The sequence below is a fragment of the Lithobates pipiens genome, unplaced genomic scaffold (assembly GCF_037356315.1).
Source record: "Lithobates pipiens isolate NorthernLeopardFrog02 unplaced genomic scaffold, aLitPip1_a1.2 Scaffold_1, whole genome shotgun sequence".
NCBI lineage: Eukaryota > Metazoa > Chordata > Amphibia > Anura > Ranidae > Lithobates > Lithobates pipiens.
The window spans coordinates 52222912-52240119 of NW_027507685.1; the positions used below are offsets into that span (position 1 = coordinate 52222912).

Genomic DNA, 17208 nt, shown 5'->3' on the forward strand with positions numbered 1-17208 from the left:
AATAATTGTGAGGTCATGCTAAAATAAGTTATTTTCTGTTCATTTGGAAGAATGCCCCTTACATTGGTGGTCACTGGAAAAATTGCTCCCCCTACACTGATGACGACACTCAGACTCCTAAAAAATATTGGAACCATAACAATGGCTCCACTAAGTGGCATTGTACCTAAAATTACGAAAGCACCATCAGATGGGATGTCAATCAGCCACATCTCAAGAAACGCCTAAGCAACCTCTGAAAGAACCCTGGTTGAGATTGGCTGTTCTACACTGTACACATCACTACTTATTTACATCTTTTTTCTCCCTTGCTAAAGAGGGAACCTGGCTAAAGCAACAGGTGTGTGAGCAGAAGCAAGCCAAAACTTGGTTCATGACTTCTGGCGGTTTGGCTATATTCCTGGTTCACAAATGCTTTTTTTTATTCTTTTCATTACAACAGAATAAACACTACAGTGTTTTCGACATACATATTTTTAAAATGTTGTATTTTCAGATTGTTCCACTGAAGATCCATTCTTTTCTTTAGGAACTTTATTTTCTCTTGTAAAAAGGGGTAATAGTCATAATGTTCAACCACTTCTGACTGGCTGTTCAGCAGTTAGCTTATGATACATGATCAGTTCCAACTTGCAATATAAGACCTTCCCAAGAAAGGATGGGTTCCTGAAGAACTTGTTCACATTCTTCATACAAATGATTATGATTTGACTAAGTGTTTTATAGACTTAATCAGCTTTCATAGGTGTAAGTGGCATTTCAAGGACAGACACTGGGCAGACCTCTTCTTTTTGGGGTTTATTGAAGTGGTTCATGCTGCCATTCTTTATCCATTCCTGTAACAAGGAACAGAAAACACATTTCCACATAAACATTGGTAATGTCTATGAACAGAAAATAAAAAGAAAGAAGTTATGGCTGTACAAGCTGCAAGATCTTATGACTGCCATTGTTGAATTTGCATGAATTTATTAACAGTACAGAAAACAAAGACATATCAGCTCAATAGTATGTATAGCTGACAGCATACGTAAGAATCCTCTACATAGGCAACTAGGAGTGGAGGTAGCGCAGAATAATGAAACTCAAGCAGATAAGTTGGATGTAAAAAATAGTTTACATTAAAATGTCTAAATTATGCACTTCCCCTTTGTTTTTAAATGTTTACTTAACGATACGCTTGTCCTTTAAGCAGGCTTAAATTTGAACTATAGGGTAAACTAATAGTCTAGATGCAAGAGGCAGTAATTCAGTGTGAAATTTGCCTCTGTGAAGGAACTTCCTCTAATAAAAACCGGTCTCTGCTGCTCTCTTTCCTTCAACAGAGGTTTGGGGCTGCTCTGTGCAATAAAATTGATATGTTATAATAAAAAATAAAAAAAAACGTACCCTTTAGTAAAGCTTTAACCTATTCACTTCCCCCTGAAGACACAGATTACCAAGTACTGTGCAGTTTTTTTGACCTTCTTTTTTTATATACTAATTGTTACTACCACTTGGGTAGAGCGCCCAGACTTCTCCATTTGGAGCAGCATTAAGCCTCTCATATACAGGTAGCTTGCAGTGGTGCTGGATGGTGCACCTGTGCCTTCTGCCTGCACAAAATTGCCAGGATTGGTCACACAGACTAAGCGCTCAGTGTACAGGTAACCTAAAAATGTCAGTTACCTGGCTCTCTGTTTTCAATACTTTGAGTTGCTGATTTTTTAACTAACACATAGATTTCAAAAGATAGAGTGAAGTTAACACCTAATTTGCATATATGTTCCAGTTATGTGCCTCAAAATGTTAGGACTGCTGGGTCAATATAATAGCCAAGTAGCTAGAATTTGTAGAAGAAATGGAAGGGGGGGGGGGGGGGCATACACCCTTTATAATATATATATATATATATATATATATATATATATATATATATTTTGTACAGGATGCCGTGGCTGGGTCCTGGAAGGACGCTATATTTCCCCTCTGTTTGGGTTGTGGTCTCTTTAAGGGAATAAAATTGATTAACCCACCTGTTAAGGAGGTGTCTTTAAAAAACAAGACAGGAAGTGGTAGATGGGTGTGGAGGAGTGGAGAAGACATGGTGGATGGTGGATGGTGGATGGTTTTTATTTTGGGTTGCAGCAACTGAAGTGGACAGCAGTGTCCTGTTTGGAAGGCTCCTGGCAGGGGAAGCTACCTGCCATCAAGATCAAGCTCTGTTTTGATAAAGACAGCTATTCTGGACTTTGCAAGTCGGTGAGACTACAAACCTTTTTCCTTTTGTTTTTGGCTGCTGTAAAGCTATTTAAGTTTAATAAACCCTTTGTTGTGTGAAAAGCCTGTGTCCTGCGATCTACCTGGTCCCCCGAACATTACAATATATATATATATATATATATATATATATATATATATATATATATACACACAATGTATTTATCGCGTATAACATGCGCCGATGTATAACAAGCACCCCAAGTTTAGGAGGGAATTTTAAGGAAAAAAACTTTTAGGAGGGAAGTTTAAGGAAAAAAACGTATATTTAAATGCCCATCAATGCCGCCTTGCACACTGTCCATCTGCAGCCTTGTCCAGTGTCATTGAGGCCTTGTGTCATTGAGGCCTTGTGTCATTGCAGCCTTGCATCATTGCAGCCTTGCCCAGGCAGGCTGATTATTTAAAATTGGCACCAATCTCTGCTCTACTGAGGGGAGAGGAGGAGCACTGCTGGCATACACAAAGCCGAGTGTACTCGGCTAGGCTTGGCTCCTCTTGCAGTCCCGCCCCTTTGATGGACATTACACAGGTCCAATAGTGGGACTGGGCATGACTGTGAGCGGAGCCGAGCCTAGCCGTGTACACTCGGTTTGTATGTCTGTGGCACTTGCTCCGCTCACAATCAGCAAAGCCGAGATCGGCGGGGATTTTCCCCTGATTTTAAGGGGAAAAAAGTGTGTGTTATATGCCGATAAACACACACACACACACACACACACACACACAGTATCTAAAGTGAGTACACTCTTCACATTTTTGTAACTATTGTATCATATCTTTTTATGTGACAACACTGAGGAAATTATACTTTGCTACAATGTAAAGTAGTGAGTGTACAGCTTGTATAAAAGTGTAAATTTGCTGTCCCCTCAAGATAACTCAGCACACAGCCATTAATGTCTAAACCGCTGGCAACAAAAGGGAGTACACCCCTAAGTGAAAACATCCAAGTTGGGCATAAAATTTCAATATTTTGTGTCGCCAACATTATTTTCCAGCACTGCCTTAACCCTCTTGGGCATGGAGTTCACCAGAGCTTCACAGATTGTCACTGAAGGTTGTCCTCTTCCACTCACAGAGATGGTGGATGTTAGAGACCTTTCTCTCCTCCACCCTTTGTTTGAGGATGCCCCACAAATTCTCAATAGGGTTTAGGTCTGGAGAAATGCTTGACCAGTCCATCACCTTTACCCTCAGCTTCTTTAGCAAGGCAGTGACCATCTTGGAGGTGTGTTTGGGGTCGTTATGTTGGAATACTGCCTTGCGGCCCAGTCTCCAAAGGAAGGGGATCATGCTTTGCTTCAGTATGCACAGTACATGTTGGCATTCATGGTTCCCTCAATGAACTGTAGCTCCCCAGTGCCAGCAGCACTCATGCAGCCTCAGACCATGACACTCCAACCACCATGCTTGACTGTAGGCAAGACAGACTTGTCTTTGTACTCCTCACCTGGTTTCCGCCACACACGCTTGACACTGATGAGACCAAGATAAACTTATTTGGTTCAGACAGACCACAGGACATGGTTCCAGTAATCCGTGTCCTGAGTCTGCTTGTCTTCAGCAAACGGTTTGTGGGCTCTCTTGTGCATCATCTTTAGAACAGGCTTCCTTCTGGGATGACAGCCATGCAGACCAATTTGATGCAATGTGTGGCGTATGGTCTGAGCACTGACAGGCTGACCCCCCCACCCCTTCAACCTCTGCAGCAATGCTGGCAGCAGTCATATGTCTATTTCCCAAAAACAACCTCTGTATATGACGCTGAGCATGTGCACTCAACTTCTTTGGTTGACCATGGCGAGGCCTGTTCAGAAGAACCTGTTCTGTTAAAATGCTGTATTGTCTTGACCACCATGCTGCAGCTCAGTTTCAGGGTCTTGACAATCTTCTTATAGCCTATGCCATCTTTATGTAGAGTAACAATTCTTTTTTTCAGATCCTTAGGGAGTTCTTTGCCATGAGGTGCCATGTTGAACTTCCAATGACCATTATGAGAGAGTGAGATCGATAACACAAAATTTAAACACACCTGCTCCCCATTCACACCTGAGACCTTGTAACACTAACACATGACACTGGAAAGAGAAAATGGCTAATTGAGCCCAATTTGGACATTTTCACTTAGGGGTGTACTCACTTTTGTTGGCAGTGATTTAGACATTAATGGCTGTGTGATGAGTAATTTTGAGGGGACAGCAAATTTACACTGTTATACAAGCTGTACACTCACTACTTTACATTTTAGCAAAGTGTAATTTCTTCAGTGTTGTCACATGAAAAGACATAGTAAAATATTTACAAAAATGTGAGGGATTTACTCACTTTTATGTGAGATACTGCATATATATATATATAAATATATACACACACAGTATCTCACAAAAGTGAGTACACCCCTCACATTTTTGTAAATATTTTATCATCTTTTTCTTTTCAATATCTTTTCATATGTTTACCAGGACAGGTTCCACTCAGAACAGGCCTCGCCATGGTAAAACAAAGAAGTTGAGTGCACATGCTCAGCATCATATCCAGAGGTTGTCTTTGGGAAATAGACATATGAGTGCTGTCAGCATTGCTGCAGAGGTTGAAGGGGTGGGGGGTCAGCCTGTCAGTGCTCAGATCATACGCTGCAAATGGCATCAAATTGGTCTGCATGGCTGACGTCCCAGAAGGAAGCCTCTTCTAAAGATGATGCACAAGAAAGCGAACAACCAGTTTGCTGAAGACAAATATATTAAGGACATGGATTAGTGGAACCATGTCCTGTGGTCTGATGAGACCAAGATAAACGTATTTGATTCAGATGGTGTCAAGCTTGTGTGGTGGCAACCAGGTGAGGAGGGGTACAAAGACAAGTGTGTCTTGCCTACAGTCAAGCATGGTGGTGGGAGTGTCATGGTCTGGGGCTGCATGAGTGCTGCTGGCACTGAAGAGCTACAGTTCATTGAGGGAACCATGAATGCCAACATGTACTGTGACATACTGAAGCAGAGCATGATCCCCTCCACTCGGAGACTGGGCCGCAGGGCAGTATTCCAACATGATAACAACTCCAAACACAACCACTGCCTTGTTAAAGAAGCTGAGGGTAAGTGTGATGGACTGGCTAAGCATGTCTCCAGACCTAAACCCTATTGAGCATCTGTGGGGCATCTTCAAATGGAAGGTGGAGGAGTGCAAGGTCTCCAACATCCACCAGCCCTGAGATGTCATCATGGAGGAGTGGAAGAGGACTCTAGTGGCAGCCTGTGAAGCTCAGGTGAACTCCATGCCCAAGATGGTTAAGGCAGTGCTGGAAAATAATTTTGGCCACACAAAATATTGACACTGGGTCCAATTTGGACATTTTCACTTACTTTTGTTGCTGGCAGTTTAGACATTACTTTACATTGTAGCAAAGTGTAATTTCTTCAGTGTTGTCACATAAAAAGATATAATAAAATATTTTCAAACATGTGAGGGGTGTACTCACTTTTGTGAGATACTGTGTGTTAATACACACACACACACACACACACACTATATTAGTACAAGCTTCCTTGATTACAATAAATCTATATACTGCAAACCTCTAAATATCATTGTGTCTGAAATAACTGTGTCTGGAACCTAGCCATTGTTCTATCTGATTTATTTTCTTATCATGTGACTTCGTAGAAATAAATGATAAAAAGCAATATTTAAGGTGTTATCATTGTTATCATTGTATCAACTTGCTGCATGCTTCCTGTAGGATGTGTGTATGTGAGATCTCTCCCATCGCTCAGGAAACTGGGCTACAGAACAAACATGTTTTTGCATAGCTACGCAGACATATTAACTATGATTTGCAAATAACAGAGTGCTTGCCATCTAGATTTGTGCCTTCTGTGTTTCATAACCCAAGGCCTTCACTCCCAAAATGGACATTTCCCCCAGGAAACCTCTTCCACAGTAAAAATGGCCACCTTTTGCCTCCATTCTCACTTAGGCAAGATATGCCCATTGCATTTCCCATAAGGCTGCAAGAGTAGGGACAAACTGGAAGGCCTACCTGGTGCACATCATAGGGGACTGGCTGCAAGAATCTGAAAAAGACAGCTGGCTTCTGATGCCAGATGAAGGGAAGCTAGCAGCACAGAATCCAGCCTGTGGCAAAAGAGTAGCAGATTGCAGTAGGACAGTATTAGATTCGCTGGACGGGTGAGTTTGTTGTCTTAAAGTGGAACTATACTCACCTGTTCTCCAACACTCTGGAGTCCTGGAGCTGGCCGCTGTGATCTTCAACCGGATCGCTTTTGTACTGATCTATGGCTTCTTTCAAGTGCCCAGTCGAGATTACATCATTTCTGAACATTCATTGAAAGTTCATTCATCTTGGCATTGCCGAAAATTGTACACTGAGCTGTGCATGCGCAATTTCGTGTATAGGGCGTACTGCCAGGTAAGTAAATTGAATGAGACATGGGGGTTATTTACGAAAGGCAAATTCACTTTGCACTGCAAGTGCACTGGGAAGTGCAGTCACTCTAAATCTGAGGGGTAGATCTGAAATGAGTGGAAGCTCTGCTAATTTTATCATCCAATCATGTGCAAGCTAAAATGCTGTTTTTTATTTTCCTTGCATGTCCCCCTCGGATCTACAGCGATTTTACTTCCAAGTACACTTGCAGTGCAGAGTGGATATTGCTTTAGTAAATAACCCCCATAGTATGTCTCTTCTGCATTAAAAATCTTGCCTGTGTGCCAAATGTATGTGTCTAGATAAAAGTTCTGCTTTAAGGTCTGTTTCACATGGGCTTCAGCTTATATAAGAGCAGCGTGAACAACAAGCTTTTATGAAACTTTCAGCAAGCTTCAAGTAGCTTTCTCTATGCCTTTAAAGCATCCTTCAGCTCCAGTTTGTAAATATTGAACACAGACCTTAATGGGAGTGCTGATTGGCACTTTAAACAACCTGCTAACAGGCTTCAGCAGACTTTCAACAAGCTTTAAGTAATGCTGAAGCCTGCTAGCAGCTTGTTGAAAGTGGCAATCAGCACTCCCATTAGGCTCTGTGTTCAACATTTACAGGTTGAAGCTGAATGGCACTTTAAATGCTCCAAATTTGCTCTGCAAATGCTTTCTAAAAGCTTGATGTTCACACTGCTATTATATAAGCTTGTAGGGCCACTCCACAGGATGGGGGAGATGAGGCACAATGCCAGAAGGGAATCTGAGAAGTGGAAGAAACCACTGCACAGAACAGGTAAGTATGACACGTTTGTTATTTTAAAGAAAGGAAAAAAAAAAAATGTTAACTAACACTTTAACCTGTGAATTGTTTGCCCCCCCCCCCCCCCCCGTCCTGCTGAGTACATTTTCGTTCACTTTCTGTCCTGTAGAGATGCAACAGGAAATAAAAGGAAAGCTCTCTGAAGTTAAGGGAATTACCTTCTCGGACAATTTTCAATGGAGCATTTGTCTCCATTGGGTAATTTAACCTCATATTGTCAGGTACTCACCAGAGCCGAAGTGCTGAGAGCGGCTTCCCTTGCAGCTGGGTGCACAGTACCCCTGAGGATGGAACAGTGGAACTTCTGAAGGAAGAGATGCCCGTGCAGATGGTCTTGGAACTGGTTAGAAGGGAATGCCCGGAAGGGGTTCTAACACCTGGAGTGAAGGCCAAGGGTCAAACACAGGTATCAGTCCGTGAGACAGAGGATATACCAGAGGCAGGCCGAGGGTCAAACACAGGTAACAGTCTGTGAGCCAGCAAGGCTAAGTGCAGAAAACAGAGGATATTCCAGAGGCAGGCTGAGGGTCAAACACAGGTATCAGTCCGTGAGCCAGCAAGGCTAAGTGCAGAAAGCAGAGGATATTCCAGAGGCAGGCCGAGGGTCAAACACAGGTATCAGTCCGGGAGTCAGCAAGGCTAAGAGCAGGAAGTCAGTTAAACAAGCCATGGGTCAAATCAGGAGAGAATCAGAGTAGTCTTCAAGCAATCCGAGTCACAACAGGAAGTGGTAAACGGGAACAGGAAACAGAGGAACACAGGCGCGCTGAGGAGACAAACCAGCAAAGACACAGAGCACATTGATGCCTTTTATAGGCCTGTCAGGCCAATCAGGTAAGGCCCATAGCCGTGTGCACAGGTGTGCACATGCGTGTGCGACATTGTATTGTATCACGCCTATGCGTGCGTCGTTGTGCCACTCTTCCCTGCAGGAAGTGCCAATGTTGAAGTCTGGTGATTCTCTGACAGTGCCCCCCCCCCCCCCCAAGGGGCAGCCTCCGGATGCCCAATCTGGCTGGTAGCTCGGGGTGTCTCCGGTGAAAATCCCGTATCAGGCAAGGAGCGTGGATGTTACTGGAGGGTTCCCAAGAACTGTCTTCAGGGGGATACCCCTTCCATTTTACCAGGTATAGGGTCCGTCTTCCCCTTCTTCGACAGTCCGTTATGGCTTCCACCTCAAATTCTTCCTCACCTTCGACTTTGACGGGTGGAGGTGGTGCATGGAACACCGGGTGAATTTTGTACGAACTAGGTAGCGCCAGTTAAAAACCTACTGGGTTTACCACCCTTCTGATCTCGAAGGGGCCAATGAACTTGGGACCAAGCTTCTGTGATGGGTATGGCAATCTTAGATTGGCAGAAGATAACCAAACCTTATCCCCGATCTTGAAACTCGGGCAACTCCTTCTTCCTCTATTGTAGTACACCTCATAGTCTCTTTGAGCCTTCTTCATGGCCTCCTGAATCTGCAGGAAATTGTCCTGAATTGACTTTACCCGTTCTTGGACTGCAGGAGCGGAGACTTCAGGGACAGAATCTGGCAGGAAAGAAGGGTGATAGCCATAGTTCACCCAAAAAGGAGTTTGGTTGGTAGCGGAATGTACAGAGTTATTATAGGCGAATTCCGCGCAGGGTAGGAGAGAAGACCAATCGTCTTGGGAGCAGGAGCAAAAGCAACGGAGGTATTGCTCTAACGTTTGATTTGTCCTTTCTGTTTGCCCGTTGCTTTGCGGATGGTATGCGGAAGATAGAGAGGTCTTGATCTCCAGTGCCTTGCAGAGATTCTTCCAAAATTAGGAGGTGAACCGAATTCCCCTATCAGACACGATATTGGAGGGGACACCATGTAGCCTCACGACTTCCTTGATGAAAATACTTGCTGTAGCCACAGCAGAGGGAGTGCCACACATGGGTAAGAAGTGTGCCATCTTCGAGAGGCGATCTACTACTACTAGGATCGTGGTAAACTTGTCTGAAGATGGCAGATCCATAATGAAATCCATAGCGATCTCTCTCCAGGGACGTTCAGGAACAGGTAAGGACCTCAAAAGTCCCCATGCTTTGGTGTTAGCCCCCCTTATTTCGTTGGCAGATAATATAAGACTGGACATAGTTCAGCAGTCTTCTGGACCCCAAAATGTCCTGCCATCTTATGATCGTGAAAGGTCTGCAAAATCCAGAACCTTACAGAAGGAGGAATGAATATCTTGCTGTGTGCCCATAGTAAACCATGTTTCTTTTCTAGGGAGGATGCTGTAGTTTCGGAAATTTGATCAGTGGCTTTTTTAATGGCTGTTTCTAGGTCAGGCTGGATGATTTGGAGGAAGTTGCGTGGAGACAGAATAGTTGCAGGTTCAGATGGTTCTTCGGCTTCTAGAAACATTCGGGAGAGTGCGTCCGCTTTTCCATTTTTGGAACCGGGCGGTAGGTGATGTGGAAATTGAACCTGGAGAAAAAGAGGGCCAGCGTGCTTGTCGGGGTCTGAGGCGTTTGGCAGCTCTGAGGTACTCCAGGTTCCTGTGGTCTGTGAAGATCATGATGGGTTGAGATGCACCCTCCAATAGATACCTCCACTCTTCCAGGGCAAATTTTATAGCGAGATGTTCTCGGTCCCCGACATCGTAATTCCTCTCTGGAGGACTGAGTTTCCGGAGGCAAAGGCGACTGGGTGAAGGAGAGCCTTCGGGCCACTCCTTTGAGAAAGAATCGCCCCTGCTACGGATTCGGAGGCGTCTACATCCAATACATAAGAAAGACTTGGGTCGGGATGTCGGAGGATAGGGGCTGATGTGAAAAGTCTCTTTAGTTCATCAAAAGCTTCCTGGGCTTGCTGAGACCATTGGAATTTAACTTGCTGACGGGTTGGTTGAGTAATAGGGGAAATGATCGTGGAGAATCCCTGAATAAACCTGCGATAAAAGTTGACGAAGCCAACAAATCGCTGAACAAATCTCGTCTGTGGGTGCTGGCCATTCTTGAATAGCTTTGACCTTTTGTGGGTCCATTGAGATTCCCCCTGTGGTGATAATGAACCCGAGGAATTGGATAGTGTCCCTTTCAAACTCACATTTCTCTCCTTTTAGGTAGAGCCCGTGCTCTCTGAGGATGAGGAGGACCTTCCTGACATGTGTTCGGTGTGTTTCTAGTTAGTTGGAGAAAATCAAAATATCGTCAAGATACACAATTACAAAGTTGTCTAGATACTCACAGAATATATCGTTGACGAGGTGTTGGAATGTGGCCAGGGCATTGCAGAGCCCGAAGGGCATCACTAGGTATTCAAAGTGTCCGAATCTTTTTTCAAGCTCCTACTCCTCACTCTCAAGAATCGATTTAGTGCTGGGGATTGAAGAAGCTAACCAAGTGGTAAGGGAAATAGTATACCAACCCAGGGGAGTGTCAGATCACTCATTGGTGACGGTATCGGATAATTTAGAGGGGAGGGGTCCCTCGAAAGTATGGAAACTGAACCCAGTATGGCTTGAGATAATTGGAGATGCAAATAAAGTATTATCCCAGCTAGAAGAGTTCATAGAGTTCAATAAGGATACCGCTGCGAGTGGAGTGATATGGGATGCATTAAAGGCCTACCTCAGGGGTATCCTTATTCAACAGGTAGTGAAAATTAAGAAAATATCTAGAGAATGGGAGAATACCGTTAAAAGGGAGTTAGTAGGAGCAGAAAGAGAATATATAGTAAATCCCTCCCCAGAGAAACGAAAGGTATGGTTAGATACACAGCAGAAGTATAAAGCAATGATTATTAGGAAAGCTGAGAACAAAAAACTATTTCAGAAACAAGTGGCGTTTGGGGAGGGGGAAAGTGTCGGGAAGATGCTGGCACACTTAGTGAAGACCAACTCCTCGCCATCCATCGTCCCCGCGATCAGGACAGAGAAGGGAGAAATCTCAACTCAGAATTCAGTGATTATAGATGCTTTCAGATCATATTATGCAAAATTGTATAGATCGCAGGGGATGAGGGGAGACGAGGAGATGGACAAGTTTTTTGGAAATATTAAAGTCCCTTCCCTCACCGAGGAGGAGAGAGAGACAATGGAAGCCCCATTAACATTAGAAGAAATTCAATCTGCAGTGACAGCAATGGCTAACCAGAAGTCACCAGGACCAGACGGACTTCCATTGGAAATCTATAAATACTATGGGAAAGTACTGCTTCCAGAGTTTCTCAGAGTATTAAATAGGGCAAAAGAGGAAGGGAGATTGCCTACCTCGATTACGGAGACAACAATAATTGTTCTGCACAAGGAGGGGAAGGATCCGTTGGAAACTAAATCTTACCGACCTATCTCACTTCTGTGCACAGACGCAAAAATACTAGCTAAGGTACTGGCGGCCAGACTGAATAAAATTATCTCCAGATTAATACACCCTGATCAAACAGGATTCATTCCTGGTAGATCAACTAGCATGAATATCAGAAGACTATACCTTAACCTACAGATACCAACGGAAAACATAGGGAAAAGGGCAATTATGGCTTTGGATGTAGTCAAAGCCTTTGACAGTCTTGAATGGAGATACATCTGGCGAGTTCTGAGAGAATTTGGCTTTGGCTCCTCATTCATTGAATGGATCAAAATTTTATACAATGGCCCTAGTGCTAGAATTAGGGTAAATAATGAGTATTCAGATAAGATACTATTATAAAGAGGTACAAGACAGGGGTGCCCTCTGTCACCCCTGATCTTCGCCCTCGCAATGGAACCATTAGCCATTGCAATAAGATCTAATGCTGATATGGAAGGCTTTAAAAGAAAAGCGAGGGAAGAAAAGATCGCGCTATACGCCGATGATATTCTCCTCTATCTGGGGGACGTTGAGAAGTCAACCAGGCAGGGGATGAAAGTCCTCGGGGATTTTAGCAGCTTCTCGGGATTAACAATAAACTGGGAAAAATCATCTTTGATGCCTGTAGACACACTGGAGAGTCAAACTATATTGACAATCCCGCAGTTAGAAGTGGTGGAGAAAATAAAATATTTAGGAATATACATACAAAGTGATGCAAAAAGGTATATAAGTGATAATGTCGCCCCCTTACTAGGTAAATTTAAAAATAAAATAGAAATCTGGAAAAAAACTCCCTCTTTCGGTCGCAGGGAGATGCAATCTTATTAAAATGCTATGGCTGCCACAGTTATTGTATCTGCTGCATAATTCGCCATTATGGATAGATATAAAGTGGTTTAAAAAAATAGAAACACTATTTAGAGAACTCATATGGAGCGGAGGTACCTCAAGAATAGGCCTACAAATTCTGCAATTACCGACAAGGAAAGGAGGAATGGCAGTACCTCATCCAAAAAGCTACTTTTTAGCCGCACAATTGCAACATCTGGGGACGAGCAATGAGCTTAGTGGAGATATAAATAGGAAGTTAATGATTACTGGGACATCTCATAAAACCATAGTAGAGGCCTTGGAGGCAAACTCATTCCCCTATAGAACGCCCACAATAAAACTCGCTCTAAAAGTATGGAAGGCAGTAAAAGCGATAAAGGGTCTGGAAGGGATGACCAAAGAAACCCCATTATGGAACAACCTGAACCTTCAGGAAATGGGAATGATAGGGAGGCATAAAGACTGGGAAAGTAGGGGGATTGACAGACTGGCGCAGTTGTATGAAGGAAAAATAATAAAAACATTTAATACACTGAGAATGGAATATGATTTACCAAAACATTCATTTTATAAATATTTACAAATCAGACACGCATTATCGAAACAATTTGGTACACTGGGGCCAGTGTGGAGCAAATCCCCCATCTATAATAGATTAAAATCTGAAGATAGTGCAAGAGGGTTTATAGCAGAAATATATCCATATATTTGTGAAGGGAGCATAGAAACCCCAGAAAAACTTAAAAGTAAAATAAAATGGGAGGAGGAAGTAGGAACATTCTCAGATGAGCAGTGGATGAGGATACTGGAGGGGGGACATTTGATATCTGTCTCGCCAGCCCAGAGGGTGTCACATCTGATGCTGCTACATAGAGCCTATTATACACCGAAGAGGCTATACAGGTTTAGGCGAAGGGAAGATGATGGATGCCCGAGATGCCAGGCGACAGGGGATCTGATGCACATGTTCTGGAGGTGCCCTAAATTGTTCCGTTACTGGTCAGAAGTTATTGCTGATCTGAACGAAACATTTGGAGTGTCGGTTGATGGGAACCCCAGAATGTGCTTATTGGGCCTGAATGAGGGAATAAGAGGGCCGGCCTGTATAAATACAGCAGTAATGAGATGTATGTTCCAGGCAAGGAAGCTAATAGCGCAAAGGTGGCAGGCAAAAAAAACCCCGCCGGTAGCGGAGTGGAGACAACTAATAACAGAGACGATCTGCAAGGAAAAAGTAGTATATGTAAGGAGAGGGAATTTTAGGGAATTTAATAAAATGTGGAAACCATGGTTAGATAAGTTGGGATACACAGTATAAAGATTTGGAGTGAATGGGGACTGGAGGGAGAAAGGAGAGAGAGAACATGTGGTATAGGTGATAAGAAGTTAGAGGTATAGAGAGTAACACGGTCACTGTGCACGAGGGGCCCACTGCTTCTTCCTGTTATGTACGTGAAGAGGGGGGGGGGGTGGGGGGGAGAGGGGGAGGGAAATGTCAATGTTGAAAAGGGAGTGTTTAACTGTATAAAGTTTGTGAATGGAAAAATTATTATGAAAATAAATAAAGATTATGTAAAAAAAAAAAAAAAGTGTCCGAATCTAGACCTGAAAGCCATTTTCCACTCATCTCCATTGCAGATTCGGACTAAATTATATGCTCCCCGCAGATCTAGCTTAGTGAATACCTTAGCAGTTCTTAGGCGTTGGAAGAGTTCAGGGAGGGGAAGCGGGTAACGGTTCTTAATAGTAATTTTATTAAGTTCCCTGTAGTCCACACAGGGCCTGAGTGAACCATCCTTTTTCTCAACAAAAAAGATGCCTGCGCCAGCTGGAGAGGAGGATGGTCGGATAAAACTTTTTTCTAGGTTTTCATCAATGTAAGAGCGCAGAGCTTCCAATTCGGTTTCCGATAATGGGAAGATCCGCCCGAATGGTATTTTGGAACCGGGTAGCAGATCAATCGGGCACTCATAGGGCCGATGGGGCGGCAGAGTATCAGCTTTTTTTTTTGTCAAAAATGTCCAAAAAGTCATGATAAGCTGAAGGGACATGCGGGAGATTGTCAGGACTAGTCTGTATTGTCAAGCAAGAGGTGGACTTGTGGGAGGTTGGCAGGAGACAGTGCTTTGAACCGTAGGGAGAAGGAAAGGATACTTCCTTCTTGTTCCAGTTAATCAGTGGGTCGTGGGCTTGTAACCAAGGAAACCCGAGGATGATCGGAAACAACGGAGAATGGATAATGTCGAAGCGAAGAAATTTGCGATGGCCAGAATCAGTGGATGTCAAGATTGGTTCAGTTTCTTGGGTCACGGAACCAGAGCAGGGTAGGGAGCCTTCAGCCAGGTGGATTTGAAGATGTTGTTTCTTAGTGCAGAGAGGGATGTGCAGTTTCTGAGCTAAAGTTAAGTCCATGAAACAACTGCAGGCTCCAGAGTCAATGATGGCTCCCAGCCGAACCTCCTCTTCCGCCACCTGTAATGAAATCGGGGAGGACAAGGTGAGATTGGGTGAAACCCGAAATTTGAGAATTCACCGCAGCATGAGGTCGGCACTTACTGGTCCTTACAGGACAGCTGCGCAGGAAATTACCTGATTCACCACAGTAAAGACAAAGGTTGGCTTGACGCCGACGGAGTCTTTCATCAGGGGTGAGCGGAGCCCGGACTAGGCCGAGCTGCATGGGTTCACTGTCAGCAGAGGAGGAAGGGACTGGAGCAGCTATAGGCAAGGGGGGAACGCTCAGAGCGATGCTCCCGTAGACGTCGGTCAAGCTTGGTAGCCAACTGGACCAGGTCTTCTAAAGATGCAGGGGTATCTACCCGGGCCAGTTCATCTTTTAGGGTCTCAGAGAGGCCCAGGCGAAATTGGTATTTAAGGGCAGCCTCGTTCCAGTCAGTGTCCCCAGACCATTTGCGAAACTCTACAATATAGTCCTCTACTGGTCTTTTTCCCTGGGTTAGGGAGTGCAGGATGGCTTCGGCCATAGCAGTGCGTTGAGGGTCATCGTACAGTTGTGACATGGCTACAAAAAAGGTCTCTACGGAATCGAGAAAGGTGCTCTTCTGTTCCAGGAGGTTATGGGCCCAGGACCGCGGTTCATCGGAAAGCAGGGAGATGATGAATCCCACCTTCACCGATTCAGAGTGGAAAGTCCTGGGCTGCAGTGCCAGGTACAGGAGGCATGCGTTTTTGAACGCCCTAAACTTCATTCGGCTGACCGAAAAATGCTCAGGAGTAGGGACCCTGGGTTCCAGAAGGGTCATGACTACTGCAGGTGTAGCACTGCCTTGAGTCTGCGAAGCGGAAGAGCTGCTGGCTGTAGAAGGTGAAGGATCCGATGGATTGGGAGAGATCGCCAGGTGCTGTAGACGGCCTTCAATCTGAAAGTAGCCATCCTGGAGTCGCTGCACTGCCTGAGGGCTGCAACCTGCTGGCAGAGAGCCTCAAGAGGTGAGCCAGCTCTGTCGGCTTCTGACATGGCTGGTTTGTACTGTCAGGTACTCACCAGAGCCGAAGTGCTGAGAGCGGCTTCCCTTGCAGCTGGATGCACAGTACCCCTGAGGATGGAACAGTGAGTACAGGGCACGGAGAGGCATGGGTTGCCAGCAGGTGACTTGTATGCAGGAGGTCTTCTGAAGGAAGAGATGCCCGTGCAGATGGTCTTGGAACTGGTTAGAAGGGGATGCCCGGCAGGGGTTCTAACACCTGGAGTGAAGGCCGAGGGTGAAACACAGGTATCAGTCCGTGAGACAGAGGATATAACAGAGGCAGGCCGAGGGTGAAACACAGGTAACAGTCCATGAGCCAGCAAGGCTAAGTGCAGAAAACAGAGGATATTCCAGAGGCAGGCCGAGGGTCAAACACAGGTATCAGTCCGTGAGCCAGCAAGGCTAAGTGCAGAAAGCAGAGGATAGCAGAGGTCAAATCAGGAGAGAATCAGAGTAGTCTTCAAGCAATCCGGGTCACAACAGGAAGTGGTAAATAGGAACAGGAAACAGGAACACAGGTGAGCTGAGGAGACAAACCAGCAAAGACACAGAGCACATTGATGCCTTTTATAGGCCTGTTAGGCCAATCAGGTAAGGCCCATAGCCGTGTGCACAGGTTTGCACATGCCCGTACGACATTGTTTTGTATCACGCCTATGCGTGAGTCATTGTGCCACTCTTCCCCGCAGGTGCACAGGGAAGTGCCGACGTTGAAGTCTGGTGATTCTCTGACACATATCTTGCTCTGGTGATAACTGTACCATTTTAACCACTTAACACTCGCAACTATAGCCTAAAGATGGCTTACTTTGCTGGGAGGGCATACATGGATGTCATGAGGGCACAGAGTGGCACGAGGGCTGGTGTAGTAGGTAGCGGGTAACCGCAGATCACCAGGCAGGAACCAGGAACTGGAACATGGTGACACTTGATTGGCAGACAGGAGTGTAGCCAGGACATGAACCACAAGGTCATCAACAGCTGGGCAGCAAAGTACAGAAACGTGAGTCAGGACACAAGCTTGGATCAGTACACACCTGGGCAGCGAGGTAC

At 44.8% G+C, this 17208-nt stretch overlaps 1 protein-coding gene across 1 annotated transcript in view; it reads right to left on the bottom strand.

The window, feature by feature from the left end:
• Positions 1 to 404: 404 nt before the first annotated feature.
• LOC143999273 (interleukin-13 receptor subunit alpha-1-like) overlaps positions 405 to 17208 on the bottom strand; it is a 138448-nt gene continuing 121644 nt past the window's right edge. Inside the window, exon 12 of the mRNA XM_077493982.1 lies at positions 405 to 836. Within this exon, the coding sequence (XP_077350108.1) occupies positions 729 to 836 (108 nt within the window). The 3' untranslated portion in view covers positions 405 to 728. The remainder of the gene's footprint in view (positions 837 to 17208) is intronic.